The 24,701-nt window shown below is 50.7% G+C and overlaps 1 protein-coding gene across 2 annotated transcripts; it reads left to right on the top strand.

Annotated features, from left to right (window-relative positions):
* The first annotated feature begins 1,928 nt into the window (after positions 1-1,928).
* Positions 1,929-21,952, top strand: LOC122541212 (hereditary hemochromatosis protein homolog). 2 transcript variants are annotated; one of them, XM_087978920.1, is made up of 6 exons: positions 1,929-2,197; positions 13,467-13,715; positions 17,384-17,653; positions 18,257-18,532; positions 21,472-21,599; positions 21,713-21,952. In XM_087978920.1, the coding sequence occupies exons 1-5, from the start codon at positions 2,080-2,082 to the stop codon at positions 21,555-21,557; spliced, it is 999 nt and encodes a 332-aa protein (XP_087835046.1). In that variant the 5' UTR covers positions 1,929-2,079; the 3' UTR covers positions 21,558-21,599; positions 21,713-21,952. The 2 variants fall into 2 exon arrangements, with proteins under 2 accessions (XP_087835046.1, XP_087835045.1); XM_087978919.1 differs by having other exon boundaries at positions 21,708-21,919.
* The last annotated feature ends 2,749 nt before the right edge of the window (positions 21,953-24,701 follow it).

Here is a 24,701-nt window from a genome sequence, read left to right as displayed (position 1 = left end):
AACTGCTGGTGTGTGTGCTGGTGTAGTTCCCTGTAGAACTGCTGGTGTGTGTGCTGGTGCAGTTCCCTGTGTAACTGCTGGTGTGTGTGCTGGTGCAGTTCCCTGTGTAACTGCTGGTGTGTGTGCTGGTGCAGTTCACAATGTAACTGCTGGTGTGTGTGCTGGTGCAGTTCCCTGTGTAACGGCTGGTGTGTGTGCTGGTGCAGTTCACTGTGTAAATGCTGGTGTGTGTGCTCATTCAGTTCCATGTGTAACTGCTGGTGTGTGTGTTGGTGCAATTCCCTGTGTAACTGCTGGTGTGTGTGCTGGTGCAGTTCCCTGTGTAACTGCTGGTGTGTGTGCTGGTGCAGTTGCCTGTGTAACTGCTGGTGTGTGTGCTGGTGCAGTTCCCTGTATAACAGCTGGTGTGTGTGCTGGTGCAGTTCTCTGTGGAACTGCTGGTGCAGTTCCCTGTGTAACTGCTGGTGTGTGTGCTGGTGCAGTTCCCTGTGTAACTGCTGGTGTGTGAGCTGGTGCAGTTCCCTGTGTAACTGCTGGTGCATATCCCTGTGTAACTGCTGGTGTGTGTGCTGGTGCAGTTCCCTGTGTAACTGCTGGTGCATATCCCTGTGTAACTGCTGGTGTGTGTGCTGGTGCAGTTCCCTGTGTAACTGCTGGTGCATATCCCTGTGTAACTGCTGGTGTGTGTGCTGGTGCAGTTCCCTGTGTAACTGCTGGTGTGTGTGCTGGTGTAGTTCCCTGTAGAACTGCTGGTGTGTGTGCTGGTGCAGTTCCCTGTGTAACTGCTGGTGTGTGTGCTGGTGCAGTTCCCTGTGTAACTGCTGGTGTGTGTGCTGGTGCAGTTCCCTGTGTAACGGCTGGTGTGTGTGCTGGTGCAGTTCCCTGTGTAACTGTTGGTGTGTGAACTGGTGCAGTTCACTGTGTAAACGCTGGTGTGTGTGCTGGTGCTGTTCCCTGTGTAACTGCTGGTTTGTGTGCTGGTGCAGTTCTGTGTGGAACTGCTGGTGTGTGCTGGTGCAGTTGCTCTGTTACCCCTAGTATGTATACTGGTGTAGTTCCCTGTATAACTGCTGGTGTCTGTGCTGATGGAGTTCTCTGTGTAACTGCTGGTGTGTGTGCTGGTGCAGTTCCCTGTATAACTGCTGGTGTGTGTGCTGGTGCAGTTCACTGTGTAACTGCTGGTGTGTGTGCTGGTGCAGTTCCCTGTATAACTGCTGGTGTGTGTGCTGGTGCAGTTCACTGTGTAACTGCTGGTGTGTGTGCTGGTGCAGTTCCCTGTATAACTGCTGGTGTGTGTGCTGGTGCAGTTCACTGTGTAACTGCTGGTGTGTGTGCTGGTGCAGTTCCCTGTATAACTGCTGGTGTGTGTGCTGGTGCAGTTCACTGTGTAACTGCTGGTGTGTGTGCTGGTGCAGTTCCCTGTATAACTGCTGGTGTGTGTGCTGGTGCTGTTCCCTGTGTAACTGCTGGTGTGTGCGTTGGTGCAGTTTCCTGTATAACTGCTGGTGTGTGCGTTGGTGCAGTTCCCAGTATAACTGCTGGTGTGTGTGCTGGTGCAGTTCACTGTGTAACTGCTGGTGTGTGTGCTGGTGCAGTTCCCTGTATAACTGCTGGTGTGTGTGCTGGTGCAGTTCACTGTGTAACTGCTGGTGTGTGTGCTGGTGCAGTTCCTGTATAACTGCTGGTGTGTGTGCTGTTGCAGTTCCCAGTATAAATGCTGGTGCAGTTCCCTGTGTAACTGCTGGTGTGTGTGCTTGTGCAGTTCCCTGTGTAACTGCTGGTGTGTGTGCTGGTGCAGTTCCCTGTGTAACTGCTGGTGTGTGTGCTGGTGCAGTTCTCTGGGTAATCCCTGGTGGTGCTGTTCTCAGTGTAGCTCTCGCTGTGGTTTTCAGTCAAACTGCTCCAGCCCCTCCTGGCATCACTCTCAATGTAGCTCTCTGTCTTACTCCCGAGAGTTCTGTTCCTTGTGGAGCTGCTGGTGTTGTTTTCTGTTCCAGCTGCTCGTGTTTCTCCTGGTGGAGCTGCTGGTGTAGTTTCTGGTCCAGCTGCGAGTGTTTCTCTTGTTGGAGCTGCTGGTGAATGTCCCAGTGCGTGGTGCTGCTGTTGACAGTGTCGAGAATGGAGAGCTGGACCACAAGCAGAACCTTTCTCCGTTTGACTGTGCTGTCTCTCTGTGCTGCAGCTGGAGCACGTGCTGGTAAGGATGGCCATTCCTGGGGAGGGAATCAATGAGCCAGTGCTGAGAGGGGGCACTTACCCACTGGGACAGGGAGGGAGCTGTGCCATTGTCTGAAACTGGGTGGTGAGCTGCAGACTGACTCCCATTTCATGTGTTCATCGCAAGAGTACAGTATAGGTACAGGCAACCATGCCAGACAGAAGGCACAGCTCCTGAAGGTGCAAAAACAAAAATCCAAACAAGACCCCACAACAGAGGGAGTACCGCACTGTCAGAGGGTCAGTACTGAGGGAGTGTCGCACTGTCAGAGGGTCAGTACTGAGGGAGTGATCCACTGTCAGACGGCCAGTACTGAGGGAGTGTCGCACTGTCAGAGGGTCAGTACTGAGGGAGTGATCCACTGTCAGACGGCCAGTACTGAGGGAGTGTCGCACTGTCAGAGGGTCAGTACTGAGGGAGTGATCCACTGTCAGAGGGTCAGTACTCAGGGAGTGTCGCACTGTCAGAGGGTCAGTACTGAGGGAGTACCGCACTGTCAGAGGGCCAGTACTGAGGGAGTGTCGCACTGTCAGAGGGTCAGTACTCAGGGAGTGCCACACTGTCAGAGGGTCAGTACGGAGGGAGTGTCGCACTGTCAGAGGGTCAGTACTGAGGGAGTGTCTTACTGTCAGAGGGTCAGTACTGAGGGAGTGATCCACTGTCAGAGGGTCAGTACTGAGGGTGTGCTGTAGTGTCAGAGGGTCAGTACTGAGGGAGTGCCACACTGTCAGAGGGTCAGTACTGAGGGAGTGCCGCACTGTCAGAGGGTCAGTACTCAGGGAGTGCCGCACTGTCAGAGGGTCAGTACGAAGGGGGTGCTGCAGTGTCAGAGGGTCAGTACTGAGGGCGTGCCGCACTGTCAGAGGGTCAGTACTCAGAGAGTGCCACACTGACAGAGGGTCAGTACGAAGGGGGTGCTGCAGTGTCAGAGGGTCAGTACTGAGGGCGTGCCGCACTGTCAGAGGGTCAGTACTGAGGGAGTGCCGCACTGTCAGAGGGTCAGGACTGAGGGAATGCCAAACTGTCACAAGGTCAGTACTGAATGAGTGCCGCATTGTCAGAGGGTCAGTACTGAGGAGTGCCGCACTGTCAGAGGGTCAGTACTGAGAGAGTGCCGCACTGTCAGAGGGTCAGGACTGAGGGAGTGCCGCACTGTAAAAGGGTCAATACTGAGGGAGTGTCACACTGTCAAAGGATCAGTACTGAGGGAGTGCCGCACTGTCAAAGGATCAGTACTGAGGGAGTGCTGCACTGTCAGAGGGTCAGTACTGAGGGTGTGCTGTAGTGTCAGAGGGTCAGTACTGAGGGAGTGCCGCACTGTCTCAGGGTCAGTACTGAGTGAGTGCCGCACTGTAAGAGGGTCAATTATGAGGGAGTATCACACTGTCAGAGGGTCAATACTGAGGGAGTGCTGCACTGTCAGACGGTCAGCACTATGGGAGTGCCGCACTGCCAGAGGATCTGTACTCAGGGAGTGCCGCACTGTCAGAGGGTCAGGACTGAGGGTGTGCCGCACTGTCAGAGGGTCAGTACTGAGGGAGTGCCACACTGTTAGAGGGTCAGTACGGAGGGAGTGCCGCACTGTCAGAGGGTCATGACTGAGGGAATGCCACACTGTCAGGGAGTGTTGCACTGTAAGACGGTCAGTACTGAGGGAGTGCCGCACTGTCAGACGGTCAGTACTGAGGGAGGGTTGCATTGTAAGAGGGTCGGCACTGAGGGAGTGCCGCCCTGTCAGAGGGTCAGTACTGAGGGAGTGCCGCACTGTCAGAGGGTCAGGACTGAGGGAATGCCGCACTGTTGCAGGGTCAGTACTGAGGGAGTGTTGCACTGTCACAAGATCAGTACTGAGGGTGTGCCGCACTGTCAGAGGGTCAGTACGGAGGGAATGCCGCACTGTCACAATGTCAATACTGAGTGAGTGCCGCACTGTCAGAGGGTTAGGACTGAGGGAGTGCCGTACTGTCAGAGCGTCAGTACTGAGGGAGTGCCGCACTGTCAGAGGGTTAGGACTGAGGGGGTGCTGCACTGTCAGAGGGTCAGTACTGCGGGTGTGCCGCACTGTCAGAGGGTCAGTACTGCGGGTGTGCCGCACTGTCAGAGGGTCAGTACGGAGAGAGTGTCACATTGTCGGAGAGTCAGTACTAAGGGAGTGTCGCATTATCGGAGAGTCAGTCCTGAGTGAGTGCCGCACTCTAAGAGGGTCAATTATGAGGGAGTGTCACACTGTCAGAGGGTCAATACTGAGGGTGTGCCGCACTGTCAGAGGGTCAGTACTGAGGGAGTGCCGCACTGTTAGAGGGTCAGTACTGAGGGAGTGCCGCACTGTCATAGGGTTAGGACTGAGGGTGTGCCGCACTGTCAGAGGGTCAGTACTGAGGGAGTGCTGCACTGTCAGAGTGTCAGTGCTGAGGGTGTGCCACACTGTCAGAGGGTCAGGACTGAGGGTGTGCCGCACTGTCAGAGGGTCAGTACTGAAGGAGTGCCGCACTGTTAGAGGGTCAGTATGGAGGGAGTGCCGCACTGTCAGAGGGTCAGGACTGAGGGAATGCCACACTGTCACAAGGTCGGTACTGAGGGAGTGTTGCACTGTAAGACGGTCAGCACTGAGGGAGTGTTGCACTGTAAGACGGTCAGCACTGAGGGAGTGTTGCACTGTAAGACGGTCAGCACTGAGGGACTGCCGCACTGTCAGAGGGTCAGTACAGAGGGAGTGCCACACTGTCAGAGGGTCAGTACTGAGGGAGTGCCACACTGTAAGACGTCAGCACTGAGGGAGTGCCACACTGTCAGAGGGCCAGTACTGAGGTAGTGCTGCACTGTCAGAGGGTCAGTACGGAGGGAGTGCCGCACTGTCAGAGGGTCAGTACAGAGGGAGTGCCACACTGTCAGAGGGTCAGTACTGAGGGAGTGCCACACTGTAAGACGTCAGCACTGAGGGAGTGCCACACTGTCAGAGGGCCAGTACTGACGGTGTGCCGCACTGTCAGAGGGTCAGTACGGAGGGAATGCCGCACTGTCATAATGTCAATACTGAGTGAGTGCCACACTGTCACAAGGCCAGTACTGAGGGAGTGTTGCACTGTAAGACGGTCAGCACTGAGGGAGTGCCGCACTGTCAGAGGGCCAGTACTGAGGTAGTGCTGCACTGTCAGAGGGTCAGTACGGAGGGAGTGCCGCACTGTCAGAGGGTCAGTACAGAGGGAGTGCCACACTGTCAGAGGGTCAGTACTGAGGGAGTGCCACACTGTAAGACGTCAGCACTGAGGGAGTGCCACACTGTCAGAGGGCCAGTACTGACGGTGTGCCGCACTGTCAGAGGGTCAGTACGGAGGGAATGCCGCACTGTCATAATGTCAATACTGAGTGAGTGCCACACTGTCACAAGGCCAGTACTGAGGGAGTGTTGCACTGTAAGACGGTCAGCACTGAGGGAGTGCCGCACTGTCAGAGGGCCAGTACTGAGGTAGTGCTGCACTGTCAGAGGGTCAGTACGGAGGGAGTGCCGCACTGTCAGAGGGTCAGTACAGAGGGAGTGCCGCACTGTCAGAGGGTCAGTACTGAGGGAGTGCCACACTGTCAGAGGGTCAGTACTGAGGGAGTGCCACACTGTAAGACGTCAGCACTGAGGGAGTGCCACACTGTCAGAGGGCCAGTACTGACGGTGTGCCGCACTGTCAGAGGGTCAGTACGGAGGGAATGCCGCACTGTCATAATGTCAATACTGAGTGAGTGCCACACTGTCACAAGGCCAGTACTGAGGGAGTGTTGCACTGTAAGACGGTCAGCACTGAGGGAGTGCCGCACTGTCAGAGGGCCAGTACTGAGGTAGTGCTGCACTGTCAGAGGGTCAGTACGGAGGGAGTGCCGCACTGTCAGAGGGTCAGTACGGAGGGAGTGCCGCACTGTCAGAGGGTCAGTACGGACGGTGTGCCGCACTGTCAGAGGGTCAGTACAGAGGGTGTGCCGCACTGTCACAAGGTCAGAATTGAGGGAGTGTTGTATTGTAAGCGGGTCGGCACTGAAGGAGTGCCACCCTGTCAGAGGGTCAGTACTGAGGGAGTGCCGCACTGTCAGAGGGTCAGGACTGTGGGAGTGCCGCACTGTTGGAGGGTCAGTACTGAGGGAGTGCCGCACTGTCAGAGCGTCAGTACTGAGGGAGTGCCACACTGTCAGAGGGTCAGTATGGAGGGAGTGCCGCACTGTAAGAGGGTCAGTACGGAGGGAGTGCCGCACTGTCAGAGGGTCAGTATGGAGGGAGTGCCGCACTGTCAGAGCGTCAGTAATGAGGGTGTGCCGCACTGTCAGTGGGCCAGTACTGAGGAAACGCTGCACTGTCACAAGGTCAGTACTGAATGAGTGCCGCACTGTCAGAGGTTCAGTAGGGATGGAGTGCCACACTGTCAGAGGGTCAGTACTGAGGGTGTGCCGCACTGTCACAAGGTCAGTATTGTGGGAGTGTTGCATTGTAAGAGGGTCAGTACTGAGGGAGTGCTGCCCTGTCAGAGGGTCAGTACTGAGGGAGTGCCGCACTGTCAGAGGGTCAGGACTAAGGGAATGCCGCACTGTTGGAGGGTCAGTACTGAGGGAGTGCTGCACTGTCAGAGCGTCAGTACTGAGGGAGTGCCGCACTGTCAGAGGGTTAGGACTGAGAGTGCGCCGCACTGTCAGAGGGTCAGTACTGAGCGAGTGCCACACTGTCAGAGGGTCAGTACTGAGGGAGTGCCGCACTGTTACAATGTCAGTACTGAGTGAGTGCTGCACTGTCAGTGGGTCAGTACTGAGGGAGTGTCGCACTGTCAGAGGGTCAGTACTGAGGGTGTGCCACACTGTCAGAGGGTCAGTACTGAGGTAGTGCCGCACTGTCAGAGAATCAGTACTGAGGGTGTGCCACACTGTCAGAGGGTCAGTACTGAGGGTGTGCCACACTGTCAGAGGGTCAGAACTGAGGGAGTGCCGCACTGTCACAAGGTCAGAACTGAGGGAGTGCCGCACTATCACAAGGTCAGTCCTGACGGAGTGTTGCACTGTCAGGGGGTCAGTACTGAGGGAGTGCCACACTGTCAGACGGTCAGTACTGAGGGAGTGCCACACTGTCAGAGGGTCAGGACTGAGGGAATGCCGCACTGTTGGAGGGTCAGTACTGAGGGAGTGCCGCACTGTCAGAGGGTCAGTACTGAGGGTGTGCCACACTGTCACAAGGTCAGTACTGAGGGAGTGCCGCACTGTCATAGGGTTAGGACTGAGGGTGTGCTGCACTGTCAGAGGGTCAGTACTGAGGGAGTGCCGCACTGTCACAAGATCAGTACTGAGTGAGTGCCGCACTCTCAGAGATTCAGTACGGATGGAGTGCCACACTGTCAGAGGGTCAGTACTGAGGGTGTGCTGCACTGACAGAGGGTCAGTACTGAGGGTGTGCCGCACTGTCACAAGGTCAGTATTGAGGGAGGGTTGCATTGTAAGAGGGTCGGCACTGAGGGAGTGCCGCCCTGTCAGAGGGTCAGTACTGAGGGAGTGCCGCACTGTCAGAGGGTCAGGACTGAGGGAATGCCGCACTGTTGCAGGGTCAGTACTGAGGGAGTGTTGCACTGTCACAAGATCAGTACTGAGGGTGTGCCGCACTGTCAGAGGGTCAGTACGGAGGGAATGCCGCACTGTCACAATGTCAATACTGAGTGAGTGCCGCACTGTCAGAGGGTTAGGACTGAGGGAGTGCCGTACTGTCAGAGCGTCAGTACTGAGGGAGTGCCGCACTGTCAGAGGGTTAGGACTGAGGGGGTGCTGCACTGTCAGAGGGTCAGTACTGCGGGTGTGCCGCACTGTCAGAGGGTCAGTACTGCGGGTGTGCCGCACTGTCAGAGGGTCAGTACGGAGAGAGTGTCACATTGTCGGAGAGTCAGTACTAAGGGAGTGTCGCATTATCGGAGAGTCAGTCCTGAGTGAGTGCCGCACTCTAAGAGGGTCAATTATGAGGGAGTGTCACACTGTCAGAGGGTCAATACTGAGGGTGTGCCGCACTGTCAGAGGGTCAGTACTGAGGGAGTGCCGCACTGTTAGAGGGTCAGTACTGAGGGAGTGCCGCACTGTCATAGGGTTAGGACTGAGGGTGTGCCGCACTGTCAGAGGGTCAGTACTGAGGGAGTGCTGCACTGTCAGAGTGTCAGTGCTGAGGGTGTGCCACACTGTCAGAGGGTCAGGACTGAGGGTGTGCCGCACTGTCAGAGGGTCAGTACTGAAGGAGTGCCGCACTGTTAGAGGGTCAGTACGGAGGGAGTGCCGCACTGTCAGAGGGTCAGGACTGAGGGAATGCCACACTGTCACAAGGTCGGTACTGAGGGAGTGTTGCACTGTAAGACGGTCAGCACTGAGGGAGTGTTGCACTGTAAGACGGTCAGCACTGAGGGAGTGTTGCACTGTAAGACGGTCAGCACTGAGGGACTGCCGCACTGTCAGAGGGTCAGTACAGAGGGAGTGCCGCACTGTCAGAGGGTCAGTACTGAGGGAGTGCCACACTGTCAGAGGGTCAGTACTGAGGGAGTGCCACACTGTAAGACGTCAGCACTGAGGGAGTGCCACACTGTCAGAGGGCCAGTACTGACGGTGTGCCGCACTGTCAGAGGGTCAGTACGGAGGGAATGCCGCACTGTCATAATGTCAATACTGAGTGAGTGCCACACTGTCACAAGGCCAGTACTGAGGGAGTGTTGCACTGTAAAGACGGTCAGCACTGAGGGAGTGCCGCACTGTCAGAGGGCCAGTACTGAGGTAGTGCTGCACTGTCAGAGGGTCAGTACGGAGGGAGTGCCGCACTGTCAGAGGGTCAGTACAGAGGGAGTGCCGCACTGTCAGAGGGTCAGTACTGAGGGAGTGCCACACTGTCAGAGGGTCAGTACTGAGGGAGTGCCACACTGTAAGACGTCAGCACTGAGGGAGTGCCACACTGTCAGAGGGCCAGTACTGACGGTGTGCCGCACTGTCAGAGGGTCAGTACGGAGGGAATGCCGCACTGTCATAATGTCAATACTGAGTGAGTGCCACACTGTCACAAGGCCAGTACTGAGGGAGTGTTGCACTGTAAGACGGTCAGCACTGAGGGAGTGCCGCACTGTCAGAGGGCCAGTACTGAGGTAGTGCTGCACTGTCAGAGGGTCAGTACGGAGGGAGTGCCGCACTGTCAGAGGGTCAGTACGGAGGGAGTGCCGCACTGTCAGAGGGTCAGTACGGACGGTGTGCCGCACTGTCAGAGGGTTAGTACAGAGGGTGTGCAGCACTGTCACAAGGTCAGAATTGAGGGAGTGTTGTATTGTAAGCGGGTCGGCACTGAAGGAGTGCCACCCTGTCAGAGGGTCAGTACTGAGGGAGTGCCGCACTGTCAGAGGGTCAGGACTGTGGGAGTGCCGCACTGTTGGAGGGTCAGTACTGAGGGAGTGCCGCACTGTCAGAGCGTCAGTACTGAGGGAGTGCCACACTGTCAGAGGGTCAGTATGGAGGGAGTGCCGCACTGTAAGAGGGTCAGTACGGAGGGAGTGCCGCACTGTCAGAGGGTCAGTATGGAGGGAGTGCCGCACTGTCAGAGCGTCAGTAATGAGGGTGTGCCGCACTGTCAGTGGGCCAGTACTGAGGAAACGCTGCACTGTCACAAGGTCAGTACTGAATGAGTGCCGCACTGTCAGAGGTTCAGTAGGGATGGAGTGCCACACTGTCAGAGGGTCAGTACTGAGGGTGTGCCGCACTGTCACAAGGTCAGTATTGTGGGAGTGTTGCATTGTAAGAGGGTCAGTACTGAGGGAGTGCTGCCCTGTCAGAGGGTCAGTACTGAGGGAGTGCCGCACTGTCAGAGGGTCAGGACTAAGGGAATGCCGCACTGTTGGAGGGTCAGTACTGAGGGAGTGCTGCACTGTCAGAGCGTCAGTACTGAGGGAGTGCCGCACTGTCAGAGGGTTAGGACTGAGAGTGCGCCGCACTGTCAGAGGGTCAGGACTGAGCGAGTGCCACACTGTCAGAGGGTCAGTACTGAGGGAGTGCCGCACTGTTACAATGTCAGTACTGAGTGAGTGCTGCACTGTCAGTGGGTCAGTACTGAGGGAGTGTCGCACTGTCAGAGGGTCAGTACTGAGGGTGTGCCACACTGTCAGAGGGTCAGTACTGAGGTAGTGCCGCACTGTCAGAGGATCAGTACTGAGGGTGTGCCACACTGTCAGAGGGTCAGTACTGAGGGTGTGCCACACTGTCAGAGGGTCAGAACTGAGGGAGTGCCGCACTGTCACAAGGTCAGAACTGAGGGAGTGCCGCACTATCACAAGGTCAGTACTGACGGAGTGTTGCACTGTCAGGGGGTCAGTACTGAGTGAGAGCTGCACTGTTTGAGTGTCAGTGCTGAGGGATTGCCGCACTGTCAGAGGGTCAGTACTGAGGGAGTGCCGCACAGTCAGAGGGTCAGTACCGAGGGAGTGTCGCACAGTCAGAGGGTCAGTACCGAGGGAGTGTCGCACTGTCAGAGGGTCAGTACTAAAGGAGTGCTGCACTGTCATAGGGACAGTAGCTGTCAGAGGGTCTGAACTGAGATAGTGCCAAACTCTCAGAGGGTCAGTACCAAGGGAGTGTCGCACTGTCAGAGGGACAGTAACTGTCAGAGGGTCAGTACTGAGGGAGTGCCACACTGTCAGAGAGTCAGTACTGAGGGTGTGTCAAACTGTCAGAGAGTCAGTACTGAGGGTGTGTCAAACTGTCAGAGGGTCAGTACTGTGGAAGTGCCACACAGACAGAGGGTCAGTACAGGGGTAGTGCCGAACTGTCATAGGGTCAATATTGAGGGAGTGCTGCACTGTCAGTGGGTCAGCACTGAGAGAGTGTCGCACTGTCATAGGGTCAATACTGAGGGAATGCCGCTCTGTCAGAGGGTCAGTAGTAACGGATTGCCACATTGTCAGAGGGTCTGTCTTTGCGGAAGCGCCCCCCCCCCCCCACCGTCAGAGAGCCAGTACTGCAGCATGAATACCTGTCTGAGAAATGAAGAATTGTGTAAGGGTGAAGGAGTGAGGTTTACAGGATTAAGGAGTGAGATTTACAGGATTAAGACTGGAGGAGTTTGGAATGAGTTGCTGAAAACTGAAGGCACTGGGTGGTGGTCAGCTGTGGGTAATGTAAATGTGTTAACAGCTTCCATTGAACAGGATGCACTCCATACAGGGCACATATTGGGAATGGTGACTTGGACAGGTGCTGGCTTTAACAGGACATTGACTATTGAGGGAGAGCACTGCTCTTCCTGTATTTCCACCTTCAGCGTTACCCTCAGCTTTGACTGGAAGCTGCTGTCATTGACCCAGGCCCCTCTTCAAGCGATGCTGGTATTGTGGAGAATGATGTAATTACCAATGGGGAAGTGAGAGTGGTGTCCTTATGGCTACCTCAGCAGAGTTTGATATATTTCAGGACCTGGTAGTATTTTTGTCTCTTACTACATCTCCTGTTTCTCCTGAAGTCATGCAGCCTCCTGCTTCCTGTTTGACTGGGTATGCATTGGACTACGTTATTAACTGGGCAATTCTGGGCTGGCTCTGAATGACAGACTCGCTGGAGAAACAAGGGACTCCTTTCATTTCTCCAGATATTAAGGACAGGTAATGGGGCTGCTTAATTCAGTGGACGAAGTGGCTGGCTTTGCAATACCAAAGTGACATTAAAACTCCTCCACTACTGCGGTCACTTCTGCTTAATCTCATCCCACGCCTGAGGCCTGATGACCCTTGGGTTAAATCATTGCCAATTGCCTGTCTAATGAGAGAGTATCCCTCTGTGATTTTACTGTGCCTTGTTGCTTTTCCATATGATTGGCCTGTTTTCTATCTCACTGCTGACTTGGGAGTTTGGTGCATGGAATTTTTTTACTTTTCCCCAATGTTACATCAGTGAAGACACTTCACATTCCCGAGAAAGCAGTTTGGAATGTCCGGAACTTTTGGGAAAGAAGCATAATATAGTTTGGAAATGCTGACATCTCAGTCATAAAGCTCACAGGTTTAAACTCCAATGATTCACACATCTGGATTCCACAGGCCTTGGGTCAAATGCTCAGGCCTCGCTACCAGGTCAAAGGCCTCTAACTCAGGCCTCTCCCATGCACCATTAAGCTGCCCTCCAAGTTTCACCCAAGGCCAGCTGCTTCAATATGCTTTCACCCCAAGGGCCTAATCTCCAGCCTGTTCTTTGGAGGGGTGACTGAGTCTCGAGAGCCTCTAACCTGTTTGCTTGAGGATGATGTGTGTGTGTGTGCGTGTGTCTGTGTGTTTGTGTGTGTGCTCATGTGTGTGTGTGTGTGTGCGCGTGTATGTCTGTGTCTGTATCTGTGTGTGTGCTGGGGGGAGCTGGTGACAGGGTGGGGTGGGGGGGTGTTGCAGTGTCCACTCCAAATTCTGCCTTCCTTCCCCAACCCACCCCCAGGCATTCCGGCAGACACCCGGGGGCCTCAAGTTTAATTTCAACCAATGACCAGACAGGTCCCTCTTCCGACATCCTGAATGTCTTGGGGGGGGGGGCAGGTATTTCGAACTGAGACCCCCAACCTGCAGCCCCCAGCCACCCTTCACTCTCCTGTTTCAGCTGCAGCGACGATTGTAGGCATTTGGTGAGACCGTGACTGGAATACAGTCAGCTCCTTTAGTCTCCCTGTCGAAGGCACATACGTAGGCCTCATCACAAGGATGATCCCAGAGGGTTGTCCTATGGTCAACTGAGTCAATTGGGGCCATATTCCCTGTGGTTCTGAAGAATTAGAGGTACTGTCAAGATTCTGAAATAACTTGACAAGGTAATACTGAGAGCGTGCCTCCTCATGCCTGGGGATTGTGGAACACACAGACAAGGCTAAGGGGGTTGATCTTTTCAGACTGAGATGGGGAGAGACATCCTCATTCAGAGAGGATAGTGAAGTTTTGCGATTCGCTAGCCCAGAGAGGTGTGAATGCTCCAGCCTCTTTGAGCCCTGGGGCAGACAGAGTTTTGAGCTGTCAAGGAATCGAAGGCACCGGGAGTGGGGAGTAATATGGGGATGGGGTGACAGATCAGCCGTGGCCACATTGCACAAGGGGACAGGCCCGATGGGCAGGATGGCCCTCTCCAGCTCCTATTGCATGAGCGTTGGTTTCTCCTGAAGGGTGAAAGGCAGATGGGGTGGTGAGGCCGGTAGCGAGGTGTGCACGGGAGCTCTCTCGCTCATTCACCATCCTTGCCTGTGACCTTTCCTCAGACTCTCACACCTTGCAGTATCGCTTCCTCTGTAACTACCAACTCCCGGAGCTGCCGGATCTCTCGGTGGTCGGCATGCTGGATGACCTTCAGACCGAGTACTATGACAGCTCCCTCAAGCGGACCGAACCCAGGCAGCAATGGATGACCGCCGGGGTCCCGGAAGTGTACTGGCTGGAGCAGACCAAGGTGGCTGATACAATTCAAACGCACATCTTCAGGAAAATCGCTCCGTTTGTCACCATGTTCGGTGCGTCACGTTGGACCTACTCTCTGCTCAAACAGAACGCGGTTGGCATGATCAAGGGTTCATTGCTGAGGAAGGGGGCAGTTAGAGGGGGATCCGCACCTTTCCGGTTACAGATTTGAAAAAGGAAATATGACAACGCCAACTTGTATTTGTGTAACACCTTTAATTTGATTTGATTGGATTTATTATTGTCACATGTACAGCGAAAAGTTTTGTTTTGCGTGCAGTACATGCAGACCATACCTTATAAAACTGCGTAAAGGTCATAGAGGACAGCCAAGAAATAGTGTTAAGTCTGCAGAGGAGGTGTACAAGGTCCTCATTAAATTCCAAAGTCTGATAACTGTCTTTAATGTATTGGAATGTCCCAAGGTGCTGATAGAATCCCGACAGGCCATTCAGCCCATCAAGTCTGCACTGATCCTTCAAAGAGCATCTCACCGAGAGCCCCCCCCCATTCCCCAACATATTCCCATAACCCCACATTTGCTGTGGCTAACCCCACCTCGCCTGCACATCCCTGGACACTCTGGGCAATTTCGCCTGGCCAATCTGTTTCACCGGCACATCTTTGGACTGTGGGAGGGAACCCACACACACACACATGGTTGGGGCAGGGGTGTGATCGTGCAAACACCACAGAGGCAGTCACCCCCACGGGCTGGAATCGAACCCAGGCCCCTGGTGCTGTCAGTGCTACCCACTGAGCCACCGCGTTTCACAGGAAAAGGGGGCAGCAAACAAAACCTGACAACGAGTCGCCAAACCTTTGTCAAAGCATCGTTTGGAAGAGGCATCTTAAAGCCCGGAAAGTGAGGTGGAGAGGCAGGGCAGGAGTGGGAAGGGGCTCCAGAGTTTGGGTCCATGTGCCATTGAAGGCACAGCCACCACTTATGGAGCCGTCATGATCAGACACACGCGAAAGCTCAGAAAGGTCTGACTCTTGCACCAGGGAGCCAGAGTTTAAAAATGAGGGGTCAGCTATTTTGACAGATATGAGGGAAAAATGTTTCTCTTGGAGGGTTGTGTGTCTTTGGAATTCCCTTCCTCAAAATCGCCCGGTTGGAAATGTGGGTGTTGAGCAATATAGCGACAGATAAAGAAAAGGTGTGAAAACATTGATAGCACTCCAGGTACAAAAGCCATCAGGCCCAGGTGGGATTCCTCCTAGATTGCTGAGGGAGGAAAGGGAACAAAGTGTTGAGCCGTTGACAGAAATTTTCCAGGTTAGACCCAAGGATTGCAAATCTGACACTGTCACTTATAAAAGGGTGAAGGAAAGGGCAGCAGGGTGGCTCAGTGGTTAGCACTGCTGCCTCACATCACCAGGGACCTAGGTTTGATTCCAGCCTCGGGCAACTGTGTGGAGTTTGCACATTCTCCCCGTGTCTGTGTGGGTTTGCTCTGGTTTCTGCACACAGACCAAAGATGTGCCGGTCAGGTGAATTGGCCATGCTAAATTGCCCGTAGTGTTAGGTGCATTAGTCAGAGGGAAATGAGTCTGGGTGGGTTACTCTCCGGAGGGTCGGTGTGGACTGGTTGGTCCTAAGGGCCTGTTTCCACACTGTAGGGAATCTAATCTAATAACCCAGGAAACAAAAGGACTGTCAGCTTCACATCGATAGTGCAGAAACCATTACATGTGGTATGATAAGAAAAATTAATTCATACATGGTGTTGTCAAGGGAAGGTCATTTGTGACAAATTAATTGAGTTCTGTGATGGAGATTATAGACGCAATGAATGGTGTCGTGGATGGTGTACGTTTGGACTTTGAGAAAACATCAGATATGCCACATGGTAGGTTGCTTAGCAACTTAGAAATGTTTGGGATTGATATGTCCCTGGCCACGTGGCTAAAAGATAGGGAATGAAGGGCATAAATGGGCATTTCGTAGTCTAGAGGTGAGTTGAAAATGATGCCCTTGAGAGAATGCAAAAGGAGATTTAACAGAATGGTAACAGGATTGAAGATTTTAGGTAAAACATAAGGTGAGAGAGATTGGGCCAATTCACCTTGGAGCTGAGAAGATTAAAAGGTGACCTTATTGAGGTGTTCAAAATTATGAAAGTTTTGAACGGGTAAAGAAGGATATTTTGTTTCCACAAGTTGATATGTCAGTAACTAGGGGTTACAAGATTATCAGCAAGAGAGCTAAGAGTGAGATGAGGAAAAACGTCTTTACTCAGAGAGTTGTTAGGATTTGGAATGCACTGCCTGGGAGAGTGGTAGAAGTGGATTCCTTTTCAAAAGGGAGCTGGATATATATATAATTTATACAATCGTAGAATCCCGACAGTGTGGAGGCAGGCCATTCGGCCCTTCGACCCTCCAAAAAGCAAGCAGCCCACAACCCTTGGCATTTCCCATGGCCAATACACCTCGCCTGCACATCTTTGTCCTGTTGGAAGAAACCCGAGCACCTGGAGGAAAGCCACCCAGAGGCGGGGAGAAAGTGGGACAGTTGCCCAAGGGTGGAATCAAACCCGGATCCCTGGCACATGAGGCTGCAGTGCGAACTACAATTTAGAGGGCTATGGAGATAGGGCTGGAGAATGGGACCCGCTGGGTAGCTTTTTCAATGGGTCGAATGGCCTCCCTCTGTGCACGGTAACATTTGATGACAGTAAAGGTCAATGGATGCAGAATCGTTTGATATTTTTTAAGGCAGAGGTTTGTAGATTCTTGAATACTAAGGCGATCGGGGGACGTGCAGGAATATAGAGGTGAGGTTGGAATCAGATTGGCCATGACTTTATTTAGCGGTGGGGCAGGCCTGAAGAGGTCCATGTAACCTACTGCTGTTCCATACTCATATGTTTGGAATAACTGAGGGTTGATACCTCTAACATGGGATTACAGAGACAGACCAAGGCAATTTGAAGACATTATAGAGATTTTAAAATCAAGCTTGACCAGGAGTAAGTGTGTGTCAGCAAGGATTCAGGTGGTAATGAGAGACGGGACTTCCTGCACATAGGGCATAGGCCACATCTCTCCAAAATGCTTGCCTCATTCCAGACAGTCCTTAAAACTCAACTCTTTCATCAACCCAATCTAGTGTCTTTAAAAGTGCTAACTTTTGTTTTATAATGGCCCTGCACAGCTCCTATGTCATATGAAAGGTGTTCAGCACCTCAATAGAATCCCTACAGTATGGAAACAGGCCCTTCAGCCCAACAAGTCCACACCGACCCTCTGAAGAGTAACCCACACAGACACACTCCCCTACATTTCCCCTGACTATTGTACCTAACCTACACATCCCTGAACTCTATAGGTGATTCAGCCATGCTAAATTGCCCAATCTGCACATCTTTGGATTGTGGGTGGAAACCAAAGCAAATCCGCACATACACAGGGAGAATGTGCAAACTCCACTCAGACAGTTCCCCCAAGGCTGGAATCGAACCCAGGTCCCTAGCACAGTGCGGCAGCAGTGCTAACCACTGAGCCACTGTGCCGCCCGAAATCAAGTAGGACGTGGCTCAGCATTTGGTGAGATACTAGAGAAATAGTGCATCCACAGCCTCTTATTGGGATCTTCACCTCTGTATCGTTCATTGCTGCTTAGCATACACTGTATAGGTCTGGGGAGCCACCAAATGCAGATGTGAATGGAGAGTTCTGTAATTAAAGTATAGTTGATCTTGTTGATCATTCCCAGGTATCACATACATCCAGGGTGTCCTGGGATGCACAGTGGAAAATGACCAAAGCACCAGGATGTTCATAAAGATAAACGTCAATGAGTTTGGAGATATTGAATGTGACATGGTCACAGTGCGTTGCTGGGGGACGGGTGTACTTACTTTTCTGACTGCAGAGTTTGAAGACGTCATCAACGATCTCACTTTTATCAAGTTGCTGAACACCAGTTGTGTTGAAGGACTCTACACCACACTTCGAGCTGGTAAAACAGCCCTGCAAAGAAAAGGCAAGTGGACCAGTACGACTAACTGCTGAGACTGACCAAAGCCGGGTGCTGAGTGTAATCCGCACCAGGATTCCAATTATGATCCAAATCCGATTTCAGAGTGTGATCCAGATCAGGATTCCAATTGTGATCCAAATCCGATTTCTGGGATTGTGATCCTGATCAGGATCCTGATTGTGAACCAAATCTGATTTCCCAGTCTGATCCAGATCAGGATTCGAATTGTGATCCCAATTTGATTTCCCAGTGTTTTCCAGATTATGATTCCAATTGTGATCCCAATCCGATTTCCCAGTGTGATCCAGATCAGGATTCCGATTGTGATCCAAATCCGACTTCCCAGGATGATCCAGATCAGGATTCCGATTGTGATCCAAATCCGACTTCCCAGTGTGATCTGGTTTCTGACTGTGACTAAATCCAGTGTCCAATGTAATCCAGATCTGGATTCTGAGTGTGATCTGTCCGGACGCTGACTGCGAACCAAATCCGATTTCTGGGTGTGTAATCCAAATCGGGATTCTGAACGTAATCTGTTCGGTGAATAATGCAATACATTCCGAAAAAGAGTGCCTTTCACTTTGGTTTCTGGTTCTTCCTCAGTTGCTCCCCAGGTGCTGGTTTTCAGTTTGAACTCCAATGCAGAGATGTCCACACCTCTCCTGTGCCTCATCACTGCCTTCTATCCCCGTGCCATCAGTGCCATGTGGCTGCACAATGGAGTGCCAGTATCAGAGGACCTCACAGTGATGGTTCTGCCAAACCATGATGCCACATACAGAATGGAGATCCTCATTGACATCAAGAACAATGACCCAAGTGGCTACTCCTGCCAGGTTCAGCATCGCAGCTTGTCCGAGACACTGACAGTAATGTCTGGTAAGGTATCCCAGAATGATGTTGCACCAAAAATGGCCATTTGAGTCATGTTGCCTGTGAAAAAATGGGCAAACTCCGCCTGCTCCTTTCACTCTTATTCCTGCTTGTGCATTCATCCTTTTAAGCAATTCCTTTTGAAAGCCATCTGCTTCCTCCAAACATTCATTCCTGAAAATGACAGCACATAGTGGAAACAAAAATCTCCTCAGCTCTCCTTGGCCCTCTTAGCAAATCATTTTAAACCTGTCTCCTCTGGCCAGCAATTCTCCTGCCAATGGAGGGGAAAGTAATGTTTCTTTTTAAATTCCTGATAAATTGTCGGCCAATGAAATAGAAGGAGAGCTGGGAAAAACTTAGGGATGGGCGAAAGTCTAACTGTCAAGGTTAACCAATGACAAGCTGGGAAGTCACTGAAACAACAAACACAGCCAGCACAATGGCTCAGTGGTTAGTAGGAACAGCACCAGGGACCCAGGTTCGATTCCAGCCTCGGACGATTGTCTGTGTGGAATTTGCACCTTCTCCCTGTGTCTGCATGGGCTTCCTCTGGGTGCTATAATATCCCTTCACAATCCAAAGATGTGCAGGTTACATGGATTGGCCTTGCTAAATTGCTCATAGTGTCAAGAGATGTGCGGGTTAAGTGGATTAGCCATGGGGAATGCAGGATTACAGAAATGGGAGGTGGGTCTGGGTGGGATGCCCTTCGAAGGGTTGGTGTGGACTCAATGGGCAGAATGGCTGTTTCACCCTGTAGGGATTCTATGATTTGATTCGGATCCACCAACAGTGGCTGACTTCAGGGCTCAAATGCTCCCTTACTGGTCTGCTGTGTTCAGGACTTCAGTTCAAAAAGCACGGAGAGTCAGTTTGATCGAGGTGATGTCATTCAGGTCGTACGTTTAGGTTTTCAAAAGGAATTGGACAAAAAACCTGGTTCTGTGCTGTATGACTCTATAAGTAGATTCCTTCAACTTAAAAGTGCCTAAGGTTAGAAGAAATAGTGACATAGAATAAAGAATGTGATAACAAATGGGGTTGGCATAGACTCGTGTATTGTAGACAATTTTAGACACTTCCAGAAAAGTATAAAGATTCAAGATGTAAGTTTGCTTGCTGAGCTGGAAGGTTCATTTTCAGACATTTTATCACCCTACTAGGTAACATCATCAGTGAGCCTCCGGTGACCCACTTTCTATTTATGTGTTTAGGTTTCCTTAGGTTGGTGGTGTCATTTCCTGTGGTGATGTCATCTGCTATGGAGATGTCATTTCCTGTTCTTTTCCTCAGTGAGTGGTAAATGGGGTCCAGGTCAATGTGTTTGTTGATAGAGTTCCGGCTGGAATGCCATGCTTCTGGGAATTCTCTTGCGTGTCTCTGTTTGGCTTGATCCAAGGATGGATGTTTTGTCCCAGTCAAAGTGGTGTTCTTCCTCATCTATATGTAAGGACACTAGTATCCACGATCCCTACTATCCTTACATACAGATGAGAAAGGACATCTCTTCGTCTGGGACAACACATCCACCCTAGGACAAGCCAAACAGTGACATGCATAAGAATTCCTAGGAGCATGGTATTCCAACCAGAACTCATCAGCAAACACATAGAGTTAGACCCCATTTACCACCCACTGAGGAAAAGAACAGGAAATGACATCACCAACCTAAGGAAACCTAAACACATAAATAGAAAGTGGGTCACTAACACCAGTGCTTCACCAGAGGCTCACTGATGTTACCTAGTAGGGTGACAAAATGTCTGAAAATGAACCTTCCAGCTCAGCGAGCAAACTTACATCCAGAACCTCAATCTGAGCTACAAATCTTCTCCAAACTCACTAGGTATAAAGATTTGAGAAAGGGTACAGAGGAGGCTTGTCAGACATTGTCTCACCCTATGTAATGAAGAGAAATTGGGAATGTCAGGATGGTACGCTGTGAAACAGTGGGGTTCATCATAGGCGACAGAGTCGAAGTTGACTTAGAATCAAAGCAAAATATTGCAGATGCTGGAGACCTGAACTAAAAACAGACAATGCTCAAGAAAAACAACAAGTCTGACAGTACCTGCGGAGAGAAGACATAAAGTTAATGTTGCAGTATGACTCTTCTTCAAAACTGCAAGCTGTTACAAAACAGTTTAGATTTTGATACTTTTAACGGAGGCAGAGGAGGGGTGAGAGGGCAGAGACCAAATGCCTAAGACATAAGGGTCATTAATAGTGAATAAAGGAAGGGATGTAAAATGGAGGCAAATTAAAGAGTGAAGGGGAGAGAATGGGTCCTCTCTACTAACTGCAAAGAAAACAAGACACAAAAGAGATTGGAGGATAGACGTAACGTGGTCAGGTACCGAAGTTGATGAATTGGTTATTGAGAACAGCGACCTTGGATACAGCCATCCTGACTCCCAACCCTTAATTCTGATGACCACCCATTGGCAAACCAAGGAGAGTGATTTTAATGGCATGGGGGAGTAACACAGCCCGGCAAAGCCCTTGCTTCTCAAAACCTGCTCTACCCCCCTCCTCACTACCTGAGCATGTAGTATTACGGTGAAATCCACCTAGCCTTTACCCAAAGGTTGCCAATAGACAATGGAATGCCACTTATCACAGATTGTGTGGAATTGCATTCCTTAAAGATGAATCCCACTGGGAACTGATGGGAAATCCAAGGCCGATAACTCTAGAACTCACTCAGAGGACTCTCGTGTCATGCAGACTTAGGGAAATTGCCGAGCCCGTTGGAAGCTGTCCAGTTCACCCGCTGCAAATCGATACCAAAGGAAATGCAGCCGGGATGAAGAAACAGGGAGCTCTCATAATGCTGGCAAAATCAAACGCCCTGTGGTTTGGGCTGCGGAGGAAGGTGTGTCTGTTTGTATTTCACTGCCACTGTCCTCTAATGGTTTGTGTGTGTTGTATCTGGCACACAGGAGTCGGTCGTGTCAGTCACAGTATTTGGCCTGGCCCAGTGCTGTGCCTATTCACCATGTTGGCAATGGCGGTAGGCGCGGTGTAGTGGACAAGTGCAACGAGGAGTGTGGGAAAGGTGCGAGCTCAGGTGAGTAAAGACCTGCTTCCCGGTCTGACATCCCATTCAACATCTAAAAGCAAGTGATAATAAGTGACAATATTCTATTTCTAATCACCTCCTTCTTCTCTTTCCCAGAGAAGCATTAATTGCTGAGGCGTTGCTCGTCTCTCGCCAGTTGCCCAGCGCTGAATCCATGACTTCGAGGCTATTTCATGAAAGCAAACTTGAACTGTTTCAATATCGCCTCTGACACGATCATCCACTGGACTTTCCTGATTTGCATTGCTTATTTCTTTCTAATAAATTTTGAAATGTTTGTTAAGTTTCACTCCGCGTCTCAGATCTGTACAATGGCCCATGATCTTTGAACCCTGACCCCTGTACAGCCTGCTGTCCTTTTCAGTCCTAAGTTTTCAACCATATCATCTTGTGGATGGGCCTGCAATTCCGGGGACCAAAATCACCGCTGTGTGCAACTCAAATGAAAAGAACCCCACAGGGATGTTTTTTTAAAAAGTGTTTTTTTTGTTTATTATTTCTCCAACTCCAATTACCTGATTAAAACTGATTGGAATCCCACACACTGGACTGTGAGCCAAATCAAGACGGAGTGGCACGGTGGCTCAGTGGTCAGCACCGCTGCCTCACAGCACCAGGGACCCAGGTTCAATTCCACCCTTGGGTGACTGTCTGTGTGGAGTTTGCATGTGCTCCCTATGTCTGTGTGCTTTCCCTCTCGGTGTTCCGGTTTCCTCTCATAGTCCAACTAGTCCAATTAGGTGAATTGGCCAAGCTAAAATCTCCATTGTGTTCAGGAATGTATCGGTCAGGAGGAACAGGTTCAGGTGGGATACTCTTCAAAGGGGTAGTGTAGACTTGTTGGGCCGGAAGGCCTGTTTCCACACTGTATTAATTCTAATCCTTTAAAAAAAAGGGGGTCCTGTAACAGAATGAAATGAATATTCCAAATTAATTCTGTGACTTTTATTACTGAGCTTCTAGTTTGCCATGTGTCTTTTGGAGGTCTATAGTCATGCCTTTCAGACTTGGTATATTCCCCCAGTCCATTTTACAATACTTTTGCAGGTGCTCACTGTTCTAACACAGGGGCTGATGCAACCAAATTGTGCACAGCAAGCTCCCGCAAGAAGGAATTTGCAAGTGACTCAAAATATTCTGTTTCTTTCCAGGTGTTTGTTATGTGGAATGAATTCGCCTTGTTATGGTCTAGGCCAGACCCCTTCAAAACATGTCAAGAAGATAGCCCAAGACCCTCACTTTTCTAGCTGTTTGTAGAGTGGATATTCCAGGAGAGATGCAGCTGGTCAAATCACTCAGTTTTCAATGAAACAGAATTTATTTACAGACTACTGAATAAAGCAAGAAAAAGAAAACAGAATTTAGAATAACAGCTATTTCAGAACCCAACTGACTCGATAACCCCCAAAACTTAACAAAGAGCTTTTCTTACAACATTTCATAAACACACCCCTTGGCAAAAAGGCAAAATCAAACCCAGGTTCTGACAGGGGAGAGAGAGAGAGAGAGAGTTTGCAGGAATCATTAGATGAAAAATGGAATCTCTTCTTTTCCCAATATTTCTCGGGGTCCCCAGCTAAAACTCAACCAAGCTAGCGAAATCCCTGAACTGGGAGAACCGGCCAATTCCCTTGTTTGTACAATTGCTTTTAAAACAAACCAGAAAAGCCTTTTCTCTGATTGTTGCCTGAGGCAGTATCTGTTAGCCATAATCAAAGTGGCCAAAACCAGACAAAGTGGAACCCCTGCCTTTTACAACCGCTTTTGAGAGAAAAAAAAACAAAAGGACAACATAACCTTGTTAAATGAGCAGCATTGTCGCACCATTCCCTTAAAAAAAGACCCATCAATATTCAAAGATGACTTCATTTTAACACCTCTTAATCTTACACTGTTAGTATACTGCAACACACCTGCATTAAATTGACTACAACCATGCAAACATGCATTACTGCGTTCTAAATCAGTCCATTTACTCCTGCCAACAAATGTCTCCAATTTCATCCTAGTCTCAAACATTCGTCAGCAATCACATTTTCTTGTCTCACCCCATGGACAATTCTCAAATTGAATGACTGTAATAACAAGCTCCATCTAAGCAGTCTGGAATTTTTGTCCTTAAATTTCTCCAAAGCCTTCAATGGGTCTCAGACACATTGCTGGCAACATGAATGCTGAAATGTTGTAACGCCAACACCAAGTTCAATGTCTCCAGCTCAACTGATGAACATTTCTGCTGATGAGTGTTCAATTTCCTGGAGAAATACCCGATAGGTCTTACTATCTTCTCGTTGTCTTCCTGTAAGAGCACAGCACCAACACCCACATCACTCGCATTGATAGCCACCTTGAATGGCTTTGTATAATTAGTTGTGGCTAACACTGGTGCAGTGGTTAACACTGTTTTCAGGCTGTCAAATGCCTTCTGATAATCCGCTGTCCACTGCAACTTTCTTGCCTTTCTTTAGTAATTCAGTGAGTGGAACAGCCACACTGCGAAAATTTCCAATAACATCCAGTCAATCCTCAGAACGGTAGTACTGCTCTGTTTGTCGATGGTATGGAAAACTGCCCAATTACCTGTGTTTTTGCACCCTGTGGGGACATTTGTCCATCTCCAATAACGTGGCTCAGAAAGGTGACTTGGGCTTTGGCAAATTCACTCTTCACTCAACCCTGCTTTCCAAAGTTGATTGAACAATTCTGATAAATGTTGCAAATGTGCCTTCCATGTGTGATGAAAACTCACCAGGTCATCTGTATATATATTACAATTGAGTAATCCGGCAATGATGTTATTGGTTAGTTTCTGAAATGTGGCTGGCGCATTTTTCATGTCAAATGGCGTGACTTTAAATTGATACGGTCCATTCGATGTTACGAAAGGCAAAATTGTCTTTACTGTTTCGGACAAAGGTATCTGCCAGTATCCTCTTAGTAAGTCCAACTTAGAAATATATGTTGCTTGTCCCCCCTTTTCTCCAGTCTTCCAAATTTGGAATCAAGTATAAATCAGTTTTTGTAACCACATCGATTTTGCGATGGTCCACACATAATCTGGGTACCATCTGGTTTTGGCATCATTATTTT

Source organism: Chiloscyllium plagiosum, unplaced genomic scaffold, assembly GCF_037043375.1.
Source record: "Chiloscyllium plagiosum isolate Xiang-an unplaced genomic scaffold, Cpla_swu_hap1 HiC_scaffold_35, whole genome shotgun sequence".
Classification (NCBI taxonomy): domain Eukaryota; kingdom Metazoa; phylum Chordata; class Chondrichthyes; order Orectolobiformes; family Hemiscylliidae; genus Chiloscyllium; species Chiloscyllium plagiosum.
Note: the sequence above shows the minus strand (reverse complement) of the source record. Positions and strands in the feature narration are given on the sequence as shown.

Excerpts from the sequence above, each read along its gene's own strand:
- LOC122541212 (XM_087978920.1), top strand. The coding sequence starts at position 2,080 with ATGTCCCAGTGCGTGGTGCTGCTGTTGACAGTGTCGAGAATGGAGAGC. Across the intron at positions 2,198-13,466 it reads TGCAGCTGGAGCACGTGCTG|ACTCTCACACCTTGCAGTAT; the intron begins GTAAGGATGGCC and ends ACCTTTCCTCAG. Across the intron at positions 13,716-17,383 it reads TCCGTTTGTCACCATGTTCG|GTATCACATACATCCAGGGT; the intron begins GTGCGTCACGTT and ends GATCATTCCCAG.